At 42.3% G+C, this 18,497-nt stretch overlaps 1 protein-coding gene across 3 annotated transcripts in view; it reads left to right on the top strand.

Moving 5' to 3' along the window:
- LOC144121434 (uncharacterized) overlaps positions 1–18,497 on the top strand; it is a 70,108-nt gene that overhangs the window by 4,231 nt on the left and 47,380 nt on the right. For all 3 annotated transcript variants that reach the window (XM_077654626.1, XM_077654624.1, XM_077654625.1), the window contains exons 4-18: positions 2,725–2,858; positions 3,119–3,192; positions 6,748–6,806; positions 7,387–7,456; positions 7,696–7,769; positions 8,252–8,348; positions 8,882–8,976; positions 10,049–10,203; positions 11,150–11,196; positions 11,642–11,703; positions 11,891–12,054; positions 12,154–12,191; positions 16,108–16,244; positions 16,518–16,621; positions 16,981–17,086. In XM_077654626.1, coding sequence (XP_077510752.1) covers positions 2,725–2,858; positions 3,119–3,192; positions 6,748–6,806; positions 7,387–7,456; positions 7,696–7,769; positions 8,252–8,348; positions 8,882–8,976; positions 10,049–10,203; positions 11,150–11,196; positions 11,642–11,703; positions 11,891–12,054; positions 12,154–12,191; positions 16,108–16,244; positions 16,518–16,621; positions 16,981–17,086 — 1,416 coding nt within the window. The remainder of the gene's footprint in view (positions 1–2,724; positions 2,859–3,118; positions 3,193–6,747; positions 6,807–7,386; positions 7,457–7,695; positions 7,770–8,251; positions 8,349–8,881; positions 8,977–10,048; positions 10,204–11,149; positions 11,197–11,641; positions 11,704–11,890; positions 12,055–12,153; positions 12,192–16,107; positions 16,245–16,517; positions 16,622–16,980; positions 17,087–18,497) is intronic.

Consider the following 18,497-nt stretch of genomic DNA (forward strand, 5'->3'; position numbering starts at 1 on the left):
CATGACATTGTCGGCGTCCAGGAAAATTGGTCGAGAAAATCGCCAATTAGAGTTGCTGTATAGTACCTAGAGTTGCACGTAGGTCTTTCATATTGCTATCCAAAGTAACCATACTAGTATGCGGAAAAGCCGCAACTCCTGCATGGAGGGGCGGACTTGATGTAGTGGTTAGAGAAAGTGCAGGCTCAATCCGCTTGATTCTGGCTACCAAACTTGCTCTATTTTTTGCATTGAATGAAACAACTTGCTAGTAATTCATCAGCTGCACTAATTAGGCATATCTCAATGAGCTATCAACAAAATGCTTGCCATGTGGTGGATGAGTGGCGCTGTCTGTTGTAGCACCTCAAATCACAAGCGTTTTCTTTTTAACAATATGCATACACTTGCTATAAAATTGCTTGTTATTGATAAAAAATCATCGACTCAAACATGTGCTCTCGGACAAAATTAAATGTCACGAAGCAGGAGAACAGTAGGCGTAAGAATGGACTGTTAGCAACCGTCTAGGGCTAGACGATATGCAGCAGCTGTGTTCTCCGCAATCCATGGATGCTTTTCAATCATGTAATCAGGTTTAGCCGTTAGAGGTGTGAGCAGCGCAGGGAAGACTAACGCGCAACTCTAGGTTTTTGTACAGTAACTCTACCCCCTTTGTATCGTGGTCAGCAAAGTAAAAGATTTCTTCCAAAGGTGTGTGGAATTGAACCCAGGAACGTCAGATCGTGAGGCGACCATGCAACCCATAGGACACAAAACCACATTGCTTCTTGGCGAATAATGGTGAACCTAGTGAATGCATGCATTGCCTTACGACTATATGCTAATGAGTAGGTGTGTCATTAGAAAGGAAGGAAAAATATAAATTAAAAATTAAGGATTTCACTTTCAAAGCATGTGTATTTGTTTCCTTAATTTTTTGTTGAAGGCACACACAAGGGAATTTTCTACTGTGGCTACGTTTAATAAATCAAGGTCTATAATTCTGACAAGTGTTTAGCCAACAACTTAATGCCCAACCTTTCCCGATCTCCACTTAGCACCTTCATATGTGCAAAAGCATCATGTTCACTTGGTTCCCTACAGCAAAATCTAAGATGTACTCTTGCTCGTGTCTAGAAATCAGCCTAAATAACCTTGGTACACCCCCCCAGCTGGATATCTCACCATATTTGCCTAGAGTTTCTGTAGAATTGCCTAAAAGTGATACTAAAAAAAATTGGGTAGCTGCATTTATTTTCAGTAACTATATATGCACAAGTTCAATGCATTCGAACTTGATAAGAGTTACTGGCACCCGCCTTTGTACAACAGCTGTTCGGTTTGGATCTTCTGCCTAATGCATAAGTATGGTTGTCAATAGCAGCTCTTCACCTGTGCCACTTGGCACTCCTCGGTGCATGTCTGGACATGCATAACCACCTTGTTTTTTTGCTCATGTTCAGACATGCATAGGACAGCAATTCATTGAGACTTATTCTTTATGCTATATATCACTTTGGAATTAGCTTCCTGATATTATTTCGCCTAGATCTAACCCATTTTCATTCAGAGTCCAGATATAGCTTGCATAGTGAGCACTATTTGTATTCTTTTGCTGCCTTCATATTCCTGTCTTTCTTACCACAAAATCCTTATCATATACTTTATCTCAATGCCTGAATTTGTTTTTTTTCTAATGGTAATCACAGGGCTGTGGTTTGTTTGTTCATTCATTCATTCATTAATTCAACTAAGGAAAAAAGGAATATTTGAAGACTTTATTCGGCCTTTGGCTGTACTATTGAGTATTCACAATTTTTGTATAGAGAAAAAATGGTGGAAACTGATAGTGACATTATTGCACTAACATGGACTGGTATTCACATGACTTAGTTGAAGATTGTAAGTTTCATTTTGTAGAAGTGGCGCAGGAACTGTCTCGCATATCTTGATGGACACCCAAACCACGCTTCAAGAGAAAGGAGGAAGGTGGGAGTGAAAAAAAAAAGATGTGCCATAGTCGAGGGCTGGAGGATAATTTCGACCACCTGGGGATCGCTTAACGTGCACTGACGTGCTGATTTAGTTTGTCGGTTTGACCAGTAGCGACTCATGCTGTTACCAGAACCACTCTTTCTTTGCAATGAAGTCTGTTCTAAACTTGCCAGCCGTCAGTTTTATAGTGGCATTATGAATGACATGATTAGCATTAATAGCGTGAGAAATGAGGACAGCCTCATCAGATGTGCTTTGAAAGATAGAAAAGATAAGCAAATTTGGCTCCAGGTACACAAGGCACAATAGTCTGTGCACTATTGTATGTCCTTTGCTAGGCTTGTGGTGCTTTGAGCAAGGATGTGGAACTGGTGAATTTTGATTGGGACATTGCTTACTCAGGTGACTATCTGGCTTAGTCTCAATGCTTTATGAGCCCCAGCTGAAAAATTTCATTGGTTCCAAATGGAATCTAATGAACCATTTGGAACTAATCAGGTTTTCGGACTCTTTTCAGCTGGTTCCAAATGGCTCCATTTAATAAATTGTAGTGGGATGTAATGGAAATTTTCAGCTGAATCCAATTGAAATTGGAACCAATTAGGCTGTTGTACAGTTCAAATCGGTTCAAGTTATAGTAATGTAATTTTGGATTCAAATTGGAATCAATGGATGTTTTTGTTGTTGTGCAGCAAATTTCTGAACTTGCACCTGCTTTCTGTCTCTTTGCTTTTTGATTTCTGCTAGGAGCGTAAATTAGCTGATTGCCAGTCATTGCTTGACAAGAGGGCATCTCGTGTGTCAAGTCTCTCAACCGAACTGTGTCATGTCAAGAGTGCCATGGAAGAACAGGTGCGACATCGTCAGGCAGCTGAAATGAGGTGAGTCACTGTGCATGTGCGCGGCCTTTCTATTTTTTTTACTCAACAATGTGTTTTCGTATAGATGCCATTTCCTGTGTCATGGCTGCCAATGTGAATGAGTAAACCATATGTAGACAAAATTAAAACTGTGGGGTGCATATAGTACTAACATTACTTACTAGAATACCCTATCCTAACTTTATTGTTCTTATTAGCTTATAAACTGTACCAAGCATACTCAGTTTTTGCTCTTTGTAAATGGAAACTTTTGCTTACAGAATCATGGACATCACTCTTAGGGAATACAGTAACTATGAAGGCTTCCAAGGTTTGCTGAAGAAATTACATGCATGTGAGTATTTGGTGCATGCACCATTAAGCCCTTGTGTATTTACCTCTTACTAGCTTGCATTCAGTGTAGCTTGTAAAAAATTCTAATAGCAGTGAATCTATTAATGCCGAAGGCAAGTGGCCGTGTTTTCATGAATTTTTTGTTGCATAAATGGGTTTGTAGCTGTGCCAGAGTGACAATAGGCCACTGATAGATGAAATATTGTTGGTGACTTTGATTGCCCATGCTTGACAGCACCACGGAGTATTTCAATTCGCATGGCAAGAGATGAAGTAGTGAGGTTTCCTGGTCTCGGGAAGTTTCGTTTTCCACATTGTTTCACTTGGAGGCAACACTTCTTTTGATTTCAGAAAAAAAAATTGTAAGGGGCACTTTAGCTCCACCTTTACGGTGTAATGCACGAAAGGGGTTAATTAATGCCCATATATGTTGAATTCGTCATTCTCGATTTTACATTCATAGATCCTTGGGAGTCATCGTACAACTGTTGGCGCAGTGGTTAAGCGATGCGTCACTGCACTGCGATGGCAGGTGCTGCCACCGGTGGCACTCAATTGTGCAACCCAGGTTGCTCTTCCCAGGGTGCCAATCATTAATTTAAATGCCATCTGCCACCGCGATCAGTTTGCTCACAATTCGGTAGGCAGGTTTTGATGACACCACTCTATAGGTCACGTGATCTATGTGGCCCATCTGGTCATGGTGCTCCTCCGAGGATTTCCCGCTCACAACGCCGGCGACATTCACGATACCGACAGATTTGCTGCACAACGGAAGCTTTGATGTTGTCGCATTAATAAGCTCTTCATAGTGGTTCGCTCAAAAGAGCACTGACAGCACGCCTATTTTTAAAAACCTTGCTGCTGGATCCCTTTCTTTGTTATTGCCAAGATCAAAATGGCACAGATGACAGTAGTACATCAAAGAAAAGGCACTAAACATAGTGCTGAATAACAACTGAAACCTTTTGCCTTGGTAAAGAAGATATATATATATATATATATATATATATATATATATATATATATATATATATATATATATATATATATATATATATATATATATATATATATAGGAGAACAAAGGTTTTAGAATGGGAGTGGAAACAAAGCAGCACATAAAACATGGGCATTATGTGTCGAGGGCAATATGTTCGGTGAAGGGGTATGGATACCAATATTAAGATCTAGCTGTGTTTGCTCTTGATATTGATGTGCAACACAGTAGTAAACGCAAACCATCATGTTGAATTCGCCTATGCATGGAAAATACGTATAAATTAATTTCTTTTCTGGTGCATTTCTAAGTTTCAGCAGTTGATCGAACAAAGGCTACGGTGTGCAAATAGACATCAGGTTATGGGAGGCATGAGAGAACTGTGGTATAATCACTGCTTTATTGTCTCCACTCTGACTGTTGTGTTAGTCAGCCCCAAGAGCTGGAATGAAAGTAAAGGAACAAGCAGCTATATAATACAGCAATTTCTTTATGCCGTCACATGACCTTAAGTCAAGTTATGCATCATACAGTCACTGTTTAGCTGTTGAAACTGGAACTGAAGCAGCATGAGAGAAACTTGGTCTTAAATTATTTACCAGGCAAAGGCAAATTTCAAGTTCTGATCCACGTGTATAAGATCTTCCAAAGAGAAAACATGCAAAGGAAGGTTTGGTGCAAGTACTCCATTAAAGGAGCTCTGAAACACCTTCAGAGGAAAGCACATCAACTCACTGTACCACTGCCATTGTGTTGTCATGAACACCTGATGAACCCACAATTATACGCGTAATTTGGCAAGCTTTTTCGATGACTTTTTCATGCTCGCACCCTCCTCTGTTGCACCGCTCCTGCCTATACCAGTTCAGCGATGGCTAATGGTTAGATTCTTTCAGACATCAGCCAGCTGCCATGGCTGCGGTCAGTATAGCGGTGTAGCTCCAGCAGGTCTGGAAGCTCTGGCCTCTCCAATGGGGCCAGCGAAAGAGTGCCAGCCTTTCAGCGTGCAAAAAAGTGACTAGAGAAGAGGGATGGGTGGGAAGATGCTGAAATTCAAATTTTAAATGCAGATAACTCGGCTTCTATGAAGTGCATCAAAAAAATCCTTGCTGGAGGATATTTGTGAAGTGGCGTCCTTTTAACATCACAGGCATACTGCAACTTTTTTGGAGCCCCTTTTGGGGCCTTTTAATGATGGAGCCTGTAAGGGGTTAGCAGAAATATAGAGGAAGGAAAAAGAGGAAAAGATTAAGTCTTTGTTTTCATAAATACAATTTCATCAAGCAGCTTTATTGTATGCATGGGTGCATATATTGCCTTGCCTAAAGACACAGGAGGCGTCGAAAATTTTGCGAGGATGAGCACTGAGCAGTAGACGTGTAAAATTTGCCAGCACTGTATCTTGTGTCTTTTCTTCCACATCTCGTCTTTTGCATTATTTTAACCGTGCCATTTTTTTTTCTTAGTCGCCAACCCCCTGAGGGTGCCATCCAACAGTGGTAATTGGACCTGCAAGATTTGTTTTAACTTTGTAGGGAAGTGAGCCAAACAGACAAGTCTGCATCACACAGAAGTAACATAATCTCAATATACATCCACAGAACATGCTTTTGCCCCCACTTACATATTCCAAACATGGGTGGCACCCTGATGCTGGAGCCAGCGGCACTTATTTGTTGAGCTAAGTTATTTCGCTTAATTGAGCCCACAGTAATGGGGCAAATAAAGAAAACAATTCAGCGGTTAAAGCTGCTAATATCTTTCTTTAAAAAAACTTATTTAGTTCTCTGTTCTGTGTTAATAGACTGCAATATGTCTATATGTACCAAGGAGTCATTGACTTAAAGTCGGATATCTGCGGTTGGAAATTTTCCAGTTGCGTATTTCGAACCACTTCATTGGAATGCCCAGTCCCACTAGTCTCGGTTGTACTACCACTTGGAGCTTGCAATTCCTAGCAAACACACTGTAATGAATTTTCAAGCTGGAAAGTCTCAAGACCCAATTGTGATGTCCAATTTGAATCTTAAGAACCTGTTGTATTCATCCAGCTGGTTTTGCAACTTCAAAAACGGTTCCTAACATTCCAATTGGTGTTAGCTCTCTCAACTGGGTTAGCAAGCTTGGAGAGAATAATTGGAACAGAAAGTTGGGAGCTGCAAAACCAGTTGTATAATCCAATGAAACCAACAAATTTGACTGCGGTGTTCATTGAATCTTGTTGGATCCAATTGGGTGTCCAGCTGGTTGCGTTCGGATCCAGCTGGAACCAGATGGATCCATTCAGGATTCCCATTTCGTCCTTGTGGCATTTTCTCTTGGAAGTATAAAGTTGGTATGTCAGGAGTTTGAGAGAACTAAGTAAAACAGAGCAAGTCCAGTTCAACGTATATTGTTGGCAATTTGCGAATTCTGTGGTAAAAGCAGACCACCACCAGTCTTGCAAGGTTGTTCTTTTTTTAATACCAGCTTTTTGCTTGAAGAGACAGCTAGGACCTGCTAAGTGGCGACATTCACTTACATGGTATCCCTTCTTCCTTTCACCTCTTTGGCAAGGCTACGAAGTAAGTACAGCACTTTCAGAAGAAATCAAGGAACTGAGAAAAGTCAACACTGTACGTAGCCCTTGCACATTTTCAGTCATTTGTTTATTCTTTGCTGGGCGAATACTGTGCTTGTTTTTTTAATCTTGGCCTTCATTTGTGCTATCTGGATGATGGACAACTGGCTACACTATATGAATGTAAACCATTTTTACTAATAGATGAGATAGAGCAAAACCTAATTGCTATTTCTATCGAGTGCCCCTTGAAGACCTTTACTCACTCCTTACAAATGCAGTCCAGTCTCACCCCAGGAGTGGGAGTGGCAACATCTCATTCATATATCACTCTTTATTGGATGAACGGACCTGAAAAAATCAGCTCATTGGAAGGAATTTCCTTTTAAAATCTATGCCTTTTATTTTTCTAGCTTCTCATATCCTTTGCTTCATTGCTTGCTGGCCTTCTTCAAATAAAGATGATCTGTTTAAAATTTTTCATTTGTAGAGGATGTCTACTGTAATTTGGTGTTACACGATTGTGTAAGTGGCACTTACAGCCTTGCTTATAGTGTGCAGGGTTCATAAACGATGTGGTGGCATTTTTAGTGCCTGCATTGTAGCTGAACATAAAGTTTACTGTTTCATTGCAGCTGCTTCCAAACTTCCTGGACTGTACTAAGAAGAAGATGAAAGATGCACATGCTCACATGGTGTCTATTAGTGAGTTTCCTTTTGGACAACCTTCTTTATTTTCACTAGTTTTGTGATTGAATGGAAGGGCGGGAAGAAGATGCAGTGAATGAAAGGCAATGTGGTTTAGATATGTCACTTTACTGACAGCTTTGCATGAATGAAGGAATGGGTGCACCTTGGTATGCCTGTGTTGCCATCCAATTGCATACTGCGTGTGGCATCTGCACTGCACTTGGTTTTAATGTGATCCTCCACCATGTTTACAGGGATGATATGGAGCAAGAAGAATAAACAGTTGAGTGCAGAGCTCGTGAGCTGCAAAAAGGAATTGGACATCAAGGTATCGTAGTTGGTTATGCCGTTCACTTACCAACTCTGTCTATGCGTAGCATAAAAACAGAAAAACAGAAAAGGTTTGGTTATATCTGAATCTTACATGCCATAAGTATAGAAGAGGATGAGTACGATCCTGAGGGAGGTTTCACACTTAATCATTTAAGGTTCGTGCTCTGCTAATTGATTAAAACCATGCACTGTTTAAATTTACTTTCACCAATTTTTCTTTTTTACAATTTTGGCACTAGACCTATCATACCGAATGAAGTTAGTTGTTTACTTTTACTTCTGTACATTGAGTTTTAGGCAAAAATGGAGTTATGCCTACTTGTCATGTTCAGAAAGCTAGGAGGGTATTCTGTGGACTACAAACGTTGTAGGAATCGTATTTTTGTGGCATCAAGATTGCAAGGTGTTTTTTTGTGCACTGTACACTCAATACACAAAGACTGTGAACTGAATGAAATGACCAGTTTCTACATGCAGTTGCAGGTTTGCCAGGATGCAGAGGCTTCGAACCAAGTTCTGAGAGGCCGCCTCAATGATCTTGAGCTGCGGATTGTTGCACTAACGGCTGACAATGGTGATGCTTGATTTCACTCACACAATTAATTTCTGCTCCCTACTGTGAGAGCTTTAAGAGTTCTTTCATTGGTTTTGGGCTGAGTGCCATTGACAGAAGTAGACATTAACTTGCCTGCCTAAATATGCACGACTAGACATTGCCATATCTGTCTGTTGCTGTTAATGTGCAATAGCTCTCTACTGACATACGTAATAGCATGGCCACCTATAATTACCTGGTGATATTGCACTTTAGGCAATGTCTCATCGCTCTCTGAAAGACATGCACTACCTAAAGTCCGGACCCCAAAAACGTGTTCTTGAGGAACCAGGTTCAGCAAATCTGTCCCATAACTGCTTTGAGTTTTCTTGTCTTGCTGACCCCTGTGTGCTGATAAGGTTGAGAACTGTGTGGTACAGTGTATTGTGGGTATGCGACAGCTTGAAGTGCCGGCATTCCTCACCATCTGGACACTGCATATACGGCAGCCTCACTCATGCTGTTGCTCAGTGAAGTGACTAACTGCTGTTCATTCTCTCTCCCTCGTACAGCTGAGTGCCGCCAGAATATGCAGCGCCTTGTTGAAGAGCATTCAAATGTGCTTGCGGACAACAAAAGTCTGGTACTCCAGCATAGAACTGAAAAGGTTTGTTCATCGTAATTTCGCCTGGGTAATTAAGCCTATAGAGACTGTATTCGTTCTCAGGTTTGGCAGGCGGATGGAAGTTTGCGTGTGGCAACTCTGTGTACTTACAGGCACACTGCTAGCAAGTTTTGAACAAAAAAATTGTCAAGGTTTCAACTTGGTTAAACCTACTGTAGTGTGAAAGCATTCCCAAATTGTGAAGGCCAAATTTTTGCAATGGTGTGGCTTAAATTTGGAGGTCCTCATCGTGTCAGGCTTGCTCAGTTACGTTTGAACATCAATTTTGGTCCAAATTGGTGAAGGTAAAATTTTGGGCGTGGCCCAGGGAAAATTTGCAGGTTGCCAACTTGTTGGGCATGCCTATTTATGATTGGACATTGATTTTGGTTCAAATCAGCTAAAGTGAAATTTCGGGTTTGGGTGAGCCAAATTTTTGAGGGTGCCCAGGCCAAATTTGGAGGTCACCTTACTGTTGTGTGCGGTCAGTTATGGCTAGCCATCGATTTTGGTTCAAATTTGCCAAGGTCAAATTTTGGGGGTGGGTGGGCCAATTTTTGGGGGTGGACAGAGGTCAAGATCAAAGAGCATGTCACCATAGTGGAACAGAGCGGTCATGATGAACCTTGTAGGCATGGTACACCTTATGCAGCTTACACACTTTTCCTGTGGTAGGCATCATAAGGTTATTTCAAGGTCATCTGGAGGCTATGAATCGGAGATCAAAATTTACATGGAGTTGAGCCTTCCATCTAAAAGCTCCAATATAGAAGCCAGTATTTGAGCAGCAGGAGCAGGTTTTCTGCTTTTGCTCAGCAGTGCTGTAATATGCTTGCAGCCTACAGGGAGCTGGGCCTCCTGATCAGATTATTCCAAAAATTGTGACACTCTTGAGGCTGCCATGCGATGATATGAGCGGCGACTGGCTATGTGTTCGAATGCCATGTTTTAAAGTCATAGTTGCCTGCATTCTCTGTGCTACTGACATCATATGCATGAGTAATCTCTATACTGTTGTTCGCTCAGATGTGGTTGCAATTAAAATACCTTTTGTTTTTGTCACGCCTGACCCCAGGAGGAGAAGGACCAGCTCATTGCACAACTGCGAATGCTGGCCAGCAAGCTGTGCGACCTGTCTGACTTGGACGATGGGTCGGCCCTGAAACTTTTTGAGGCCTTAGGCAGTGCAGTGCAGCACCTCAGTGATGAGTGCAGCTCCTTGCATGATAGGTAAAAGTTGGGCAGGGTTCAGTGCAGCCACGAGCTTGTCATCCCACCTCTGATATGTTGTTGTTTTCACCTTCAGAGAGGACTCCACTGCAGGATAAAGATTTTTGCCAATAACCTTCAACATTTTTTGTTTTTCTTTGTGTGGCTGCCATTAGGGAAAACGAAGTGATGTGCTACCAATATGTCTGAGTTCTATTTTGCTTCCTGGTGGAATGTTTAAGCTCATTCATTTGTGAGAACAGCCATTATTTAAGGCAATTGCAAGTTTTTCAGCACGGGAGTTCAGCATATGGTGTGGCCAAGATGTATACCTAAAGTATTTTTGTTCATCTGTCTTAGCAGTTGTCTCCTGTATCCATTTCTACAGCCGTGATGTAGACGTAGGCCGAGTCTACTGATTCAACAAAAGTTAATCCTTACTTATAAGGTTGTGATAGAAACCTACATTATGTTTACTTTTAATAGCTGTAACATATAAATGAGAGAGGGTTTTACCAAATTAGGATAAAGGCACTAGCTCAAGCACGCCTGACAGAGTAGAATGGGCAGAAAAAGAAATAAAGAACTCCTAAGAACAACGGGCCAGCACCACTGAAAGTAAGAAGCATATGTTGGGTGCATTGCTCTGCAGTTTGAAGGGGCAACTTCTTTTTAGCCTTTTTTTTTTCTTGCACTTTGATGACACGTGCCTCAGCAAAGAATTTCAGATGATGTTTGTTCCCATGCATGCAACTTTTTGAATACCATGTACATTTTGTTTTCCTTTTTATTTTCTTGCTTTTTCATCATCAGACTTTATCCTCCTGATTACCTTTTCACATGCAGCTTAGGATATATTCAGGTGGCTGGCTATAGCTATGTTGAAGACCTATTCTTCTAATTATAGCCTTCATCTTTTCCCAACAAATTTTTCGGCGCATCTGACAGCCTTGCTTCTGTTTTGCAGAGAAAGAGCGGCAAAGACCACTATAGAAGCTCTGACGGGAGAGAGAGGTATACTTACAAATTTATCCTCATTTTTTTTTAACATCTAATGTCGAAGTTTTGGATTCTCTGTTTATGTCAATATGTTTTGAAATGTATGATATCCACATTCACCTAGTTATATTGACTCATGCAAACTGTACTAAGAACAGTGCACTCTGAAACAAGGGTGCTCTTGGGAAGCATACAGATATAACTGCATGCACACTAAATAGAGATTTTTCATAAATATTTGCATGCTGTTTAATGCCATGAAGTTATTTTGACTTGTGCGTAGACTGGAATTGCTATTGGAGGATATAGTCTTTAATACCTTTGCAATCGAGTTGCAATGTGCTGCCATGCCATTTCCTTTTGCAGTGTCGCTGCATGACCTTTACTACTGTGTAATATAGTTCTGCATTTGCATCATAATACGTTGACAAATAATGATGACCATTTACACATTTTGCAGATGCCCTAATGGCTGAAAACAGAGCCCTTGCAGAAAAACAGAAGGACTACAATGAGCTTCAGGTCACTTAATTAATGCCATTTGCCAACAGCATATGTGTTACATTTTTTTCTTCTTTATTGCCTGCTCAAAAAAGTTGCAGTCCAACTGCATGTTGTTTCCATACACAAATTCTCACAGTAGCTAGCATGGTTTCTCATAAAGATATAATAGCTGTTTTGAGCATGGCATCCACTTCTATTTCTACAGCAAGCAAAAGAAAGTCTTGAGGATCACCTCACAATTCATAAAGATGTTGCCGAAAACATAACACGGGAAGTACACCATCAACTGACCAGTGTCATGGATACCTTGAAGCAAGTGATACAGGAAAACACAAATGCTCAAGGTCCTTTTCAGGCCACTTTGCAGACGTAAGTTGTCATTCCTGTCTGATTACCAGCTCACATGTGTGAATAGAGATTGCATATGTATTTGACTGCATTGCTTGCTGACCTTCCTCTTGGCTCCAGTGTTGTGGGGGAAGCAGTGCAGCTGCGCACACAGATCGGTGAGTTCCACATTTCTATTTTCTTTTTGTGCATGTTGCAGGCAGAGACGGCGTTGCAACATTCTTGGATAACTGGCACATCTAGTTGCGCTCAGAATGATGTGCATGTGATGTGCATTTTGTGCTGCAGAACTATAAGCAGGAAAACCTTCAAGTTTGTTGCGTGCATCACGTTATTTGGTTCCGCATTTTTGGGGGTATATCTTTTGTAGAGTGGCAGTGTGGTTTTGTGTGATTTCATTCACTTTAGAAACCCGGCATTAGTCATTGCACTAAATTTGCTCTCTGTATAAGCAGGTGCTAAGTATTCTTTTTAGGCAAGGTGCCACCCACCACGGTGGTTCACTGGTTAGGGCACTCGGTTACTGATCTGGAGTACCTGGGTTCAAACCCGACTGTGGCGGCTGCGTTTCGATGGAGGCGAAACTCTAAGGCGCCCCGTGTGCTGTGCAATGTGTAGTGCATGTTAAAGGTCCCCAGGTAGTTGGAGCCCTCCACTGTGGCACCTCTTTTTTCCTTTCTTCTCTTAGTCCCTTCTTTCAGGGTTTGCTGATATATGAGACAGATAATGCACCATTTCCATTTTCCCAAAACCAATTCCCAATTTCTAGGCAAGATGCACTGACATTCTTCGCTGCAGGAAGATGCCTGCACTTTTGAAAACATGTTCTGCACTTTATTTTTGGTGCTATTTGGACTACTGTTGGAGTTAATATAGGAAATGCATACCTAATAACTTGTTATTTCAACATGGAGCTAGCTGTGACGCTGTTGCTCTGTATGGCAGCTGAAAAGAGCCTGTTGTGACATTTTTTTTCAGTTTAACTCTCAGTGCTGCCAGCTTTTGGAAACATCAGTACTTCTTGCTGGATGGCATTTTTAAATGCACCTGTGAACAGGTTCTCGTATTCCATAATGGAAAATTTAAGTCAGCCACATCATATTAGCTAAACTGATGCCGGAAGTCGAGGCTGTGTTACTATTGGTAGTTGTAACACTTCCCAGAACTTTCCTCTTTGTCTTAGCCTCCACCCAAAGATGACTCACATTATTCTCAGGTGGAAATTTGTAACAGGTTTCCAACTGGTTTCCAACTGGTCCCAGTCCATCTGATTTAAAGAAGAGATTTCCAGTTGCAATTTGGACCAGTTGCATCTAGGACCAGTTGCATCTGGAACCAGTTGCAATCCCTGATGCATCTGGGACCCGTTGCAATCCCAGGTGCAACGGGGGCCTACTGTGACCCAGTCATAGATGTCTCTACTGGAGCGTCGGGACGTCCATGCACTAGCTAGCTCAAATACATTTGAGTAAGCAAGTATATACATGGCCGTCACTGGAGCCTGAAACACTGAGGATGAGTTTTGAGTCTGTCAATGTTTATTGCCATCAATGTTTATTGCCCTTTGCGCCTTCACTGAATATTGAATCTTCTCGCTGGGTACGTTCATGTTTTAGACAGATGCGGTGGCATAATACTCTTCTGCCGAGCCTAAAAGGTCAGGGTTGCTGCAAAACAAAACAATAGTTCATTTTTATAGGTGACAAACAAGAGAATAACACACAGCAACTACAAACAAGCCCAGTAGTTTACGCTGTCTTTACCGAGGCAAGTCTATGAGGCAACAAGGGGTGCTCTCTGCAGCATTAAAACGCAGTCGTGCTGAGCGGAGTTTGCTTCCTCATGCAATTCGGCACACGATCCGAATCCACGCCCACTTCTCGTATAGTAGAGGTCAGTTGCGTACATCACCAGCCTTTGTTTCAATGCACAGTGAGTTTGGCAAGACAGCCAAACGAGTGAGCGCAAAAATATAACGTGCCGCTAAATGTGTTGGAATTTTTTCACTACGAATGCAAAAATAGCATAAAATACACTGAAATGGGCAAACTGAGTATGCACATGGAAAGGGCAGGATTCCAGCTGGTGAAAACGACTTGTGGTCCTAATTCGTGTTGACAAGTTCACTTCGCTGAGTAGTAAAAGCAAGCAAAGTGTCTTCCTTCAGCCCCATCATGGAAAGATTTGTTCAACAATCTCACCAACAATAGGAGGCGAAAAATTAATTCTATGTCGAGGTTCTTCGACCCCAATGTTAGTGCGGAACACGATGAGAAATTGCACACACAATCCGCGCGCCCATTGCCGCTATGGCTACCCTAGGAAGGCGGTGTGCGTGAAACTGACGCTTGTTTTGTATCGGCAACCTTTTGTACTTTGTCCTCTGTTTTCTCTAGCATGAAGAATAAGTTGATAATTTAAAACTCTAACATGTTATTTTTCTCACAGCTGTAATCGCCGTGCATTGTTTGTGCTATTATTGATAAAATACACTAGGAACTTCAGTGATGGCGGCGTAGAGAATGACACTCGCAACCTGTTCGCTGGAGTTCCGGTTGGTGACGGTAGTCACGGTCTCCGAAATGGAAGTTCGTTTGGGTGGTTGGGCAATTATAAATAAATAAATATGATGTTACCCTGCCTGAAATGTCTATCTCACAACGGGTTGGAGACAGAAGAGAACGGGCTTAATAAAAACGAAGAAAAAATTAAGCTGTAACGCGGGCATACGATAGGTTCGCAGCATGTGCGTGTTGACCCATGCTAACAGCGCAGAGTTTCGAGGGAAGTGGTGTCATTCGCCAGGAGAGTGTCTACGGGCATTTTCGCATGCAGTGCACACAGTGCGATCGGAATGATGCTCGCGAATAAGCCAGCTTTCATCTAATTTCACAGTACGTTCACTTCTGCGCCTAATGACTGTATGATGTGCTGAGCCGCAGCAGCATTTATTTCCTTGTCAGCATCCCTCCAAGCAGTAAAAAGCTTCCCATTTGGTTTTTACCCATGACCAGTTCAGTCCAGTTGATCATGATCCATAACAGCGCGACAGACGGGACAAAGAAGAGGAGACACAACACACAGCGCTGTGTGTTGTGTCTCCTCTTCTTTGTCCCGTCTGTCGCGCTGTTATGGATCATCGTCAGCACCAACTCGCCCAACAACTGGTATTGTCAGTCCAGTTGGCCCTCAGTTGGGAATTTTTGCTTCCCATTTGACCCACAAATGGAACCACTTACTTCCCAGTTAGTTCCCAGTTCCTACTGTTTGGCTCTTAACTGGGAATTGATGTTTCTGAGTTGGTGGAAAATCTGACCATTTGCCTCCCACTTGGTTCCCAACTGGGTTTCAAAGTGGAACCAGTTGGCTTCCAACTGGGACCAGTTGATGTCTAACTGAGACCAGCTGGTTTCTGAGTGGTATTAGTGACTCCCAGTTAAATTTCCAGGTGAAGATCTTCACCTGGGTTATGTTCTAGCAGCATCCTCTCTGGACGATTGGAGCGACTGAAAATGACCGCAAGTGTCTCGAGCCATATACTGGAATGCTTGGGCTTCTAGATGGCATTTGGGCAATGACAAGCTAGGGATTAAAAAAAAAACTTGTTCTTGAGTCTACAGCCGACTGGTTCGGGTCGTTCCTCCTAATGGCGCTCTCAGCATTATTGTTTAGACAAATATATTCTAATAGCCTTTTCTTGTGTCAAGTAGCGTGACAAATAATGGATGTCTGCAACTTCCAAATGTGCATGGTGGGCATCATTGTACTAATATCTTTGCCTTTGCTGTGTGACAAATCAGAATGCAAGTTGTGAATAGTCAGAAAACAAAGCAACTACATAGGGAAAGAAGTGAAAAATGCACCAATCTTCTCTCGGGAAGGTGACATCAAGGTGATGTTGACGAGCTCTGTGCAGAATACTATTTTATTTGTTATTCAATGGAACGTCTCCAAAAGGAGAGAAATGCTGTTGCTGTTATTGTGCAGGGGGCTTGTTTATTTTAAGTCTGGAGCATTTTTGTGTAGAAATATCCATTCTCAATGCAAGGTGGGGTATTATTTGTTCCCAAACAGGCTTGTTCTATGATGACTGGAGCCGCTCCCAGGCAGTGACCTCTGACATGAGTGAAGAATTGGCCAGGAAAAAAGAAGAAGTTCAGAGACTCTCTGCGGAGTGCGCAAGAATGGACTCTGTCATCAGGGAACAGATGGTAGGCTGTTTCCCATGCTTGCTTTGGACCTGAGAGCTTAGGATGAATGGTTGTGTATGGTAAATGAAGTTTCAATGTCCCAAAGCTGCATGTGAGCTGTGAGGGATGCCGTAGTGCATGAACATTATGAATAATTTCCAGTGATATGGAATTCCTTTATGTGCACTTATAGCGGACAGCAAACCGGAGCCATTGTCACCACACCGCTTCTCAGAGGCGGGACGTTCACAGCACGTATGAGTTCCATTGAATATCTCTGGTTTCTACCTGCAGGCTGAAATTGAAGGCCTCCGCAGTGGTATCACCAACTTTGAGCAGCTTGCTGCTGATAGTGCTAATGACCTAGCACGAGTGCAGGCTGAAGCTGAGTCCCTCAAGTGAGCTTTTATTTCTGATCTTTTTTTCCACACTTACCAGAACTGTCCCTTAATTGTAACTTGCACTTAGCTGCACATAACTGAGAGCGGCACAGTTGAAGTTTTTTGTTCTGTTTGGATCTCGCATAACCTGGCTATAGGACCTTTTGCAAATATGTCTCAGTGTACCCAACTTTGATGATCCTTGGCCATAACCACAGCTACTCACTGTGGTGTGCTCGCATGTTAATTAGTGGAAGGCATGACTTCACGGGAGCCTGAAGCATTTACTGCAACTCACTGCTCTGTGACTCAATTCTGTAGCTGTGCTAGCAGTGTGAATGATTTTTGAGTACATTTCTCTGTGCTCATGCCACCAGGGAGTCCCTGGCTGCAGCCCAGATGGAGGCTGAAGAACGAGAGGAGGCTGCTCTGCTGCTTCTCGAAAAGGACACACAGATTTCCATGCTGGAAGGAGAGCTGCAGGTAGTCCAGGGGCTCGATGAATTGCTTGCACGTATTTGATTGCATGCAGTTGTGTATTAATGAGGCACAGAACCTGACGACTTGGCTTGCTATCTGTGCCTATCAAGCAGGACTGGGTGCAGTTTTAGCTCAAATAATTTAATTAACTTTTAATACCTTAATAACCGAGCATATTGTTGTGTGGGCACAGATCGCACACACTTCTGCAGCAGAAAGTTTTTTTTTTTTTTTGGCTTGCTTGCTGGCATATCAAGTGTTCTCAATCATTCTCTGGAACTGCATGCTTACAACAGCCGCCTTCTTGTCTATCTTTGCTAGAAGGGCAAGCCTGTTGTCATTGCATTTTCTGAACATGCTAAACATGTTGCTAGGAAAGACACTGTAACTGTGCCTGGCATGTCCTTTTGCAGTGAAAGTTAGACTACTGAATGCATAAATTCACTTCAACCATGTACTTCCATAACTTTGAGAAGGCACACTTTGTGCGGTTTGGTCGTCCATTGTTTTGACAAGATATTACCTCCAAACATCAGCCAACATTCTGACTTGGTCAGCAAACAATGCACTTTCTATTTGCCGCTTTGCCGGACGTAATTCCTGTAGAACAATTGGTTAATAAGTTTGATCTTGGTGAAGCCTTACTCATTTGTGTAGTTAATTGATTGGTATCTCAGCCCTGATGTTAAATGATGGGCTTAATGTGCAGCCTTACTGGGGGAGTAGGTGGGTGTGTGAGTGTGGGCATCAGTGGGTGGACTTCATGCTTCATATGGATGAAAAATTCAGCAAGTTTGTGGTGGATACTTTGCTCAGCATTTTGCTTGGTAAGAAAGTAAACAGTACATTTTGACCATTTCTTCTGAAGACTGTCTTGCAAAGTAGTTTGCTACTAGTTCAGTGGTTGTTCCTGTTTGGTCTTATCAGTGCAATTACAGTAAATCTCCACTAACTCCATCTCGCATATCTTTAAATATATCTGGGATCGAAGTTGAGCGAGTTTTTCCATGTCATGCAGTGGAGAGCATTACTTACTGTACATAGTATCTTGAAAGGTTTTTATGACGAAATTTGGATATCTTGGAAATATGATTTGTGAGGACTTGGCAAAGGAAAGGAAGGTTGTAGGCCAGTGCTTCTTGCAGCCTACAGGCCGTGCTGCTGACGAACAGGTGGGTCTGCACTAGTACAGTGTATGCCCATTACTGCCACTCTGTTTCCCTGCATGCTTTTGTGCGATTTTGACTTCACACGAGGCATGGACAGAGTCTGCTTCCTAGGACAATGACGGTGGGACAGGCAGGAAGAGGGTACATGCGGGTGAATCTCTGAATCTTCTTTACAATGAGCAGCAGTATCATTTGAAACATGGCAGGGATGGTGGCGCAACCGGTGGCCCTTACTGCCTCCACAT

Source organism: Amblyomma americanum, chromosome 2 (assembly GCF_052857255.1).
Source record: "Amblyomma americanum isolate KBUSLIRL-KWMA chromosome 2, ASM5285725v1, whole genome shotgun sequence".
NCBI classification, from domain to species: domain Eukaryota; kingdom Metazoa; phylum Arthropoda; class Arachnida; order Ixodida; family Ixodidae; genus Amblyomma; species Amblyomma americanum.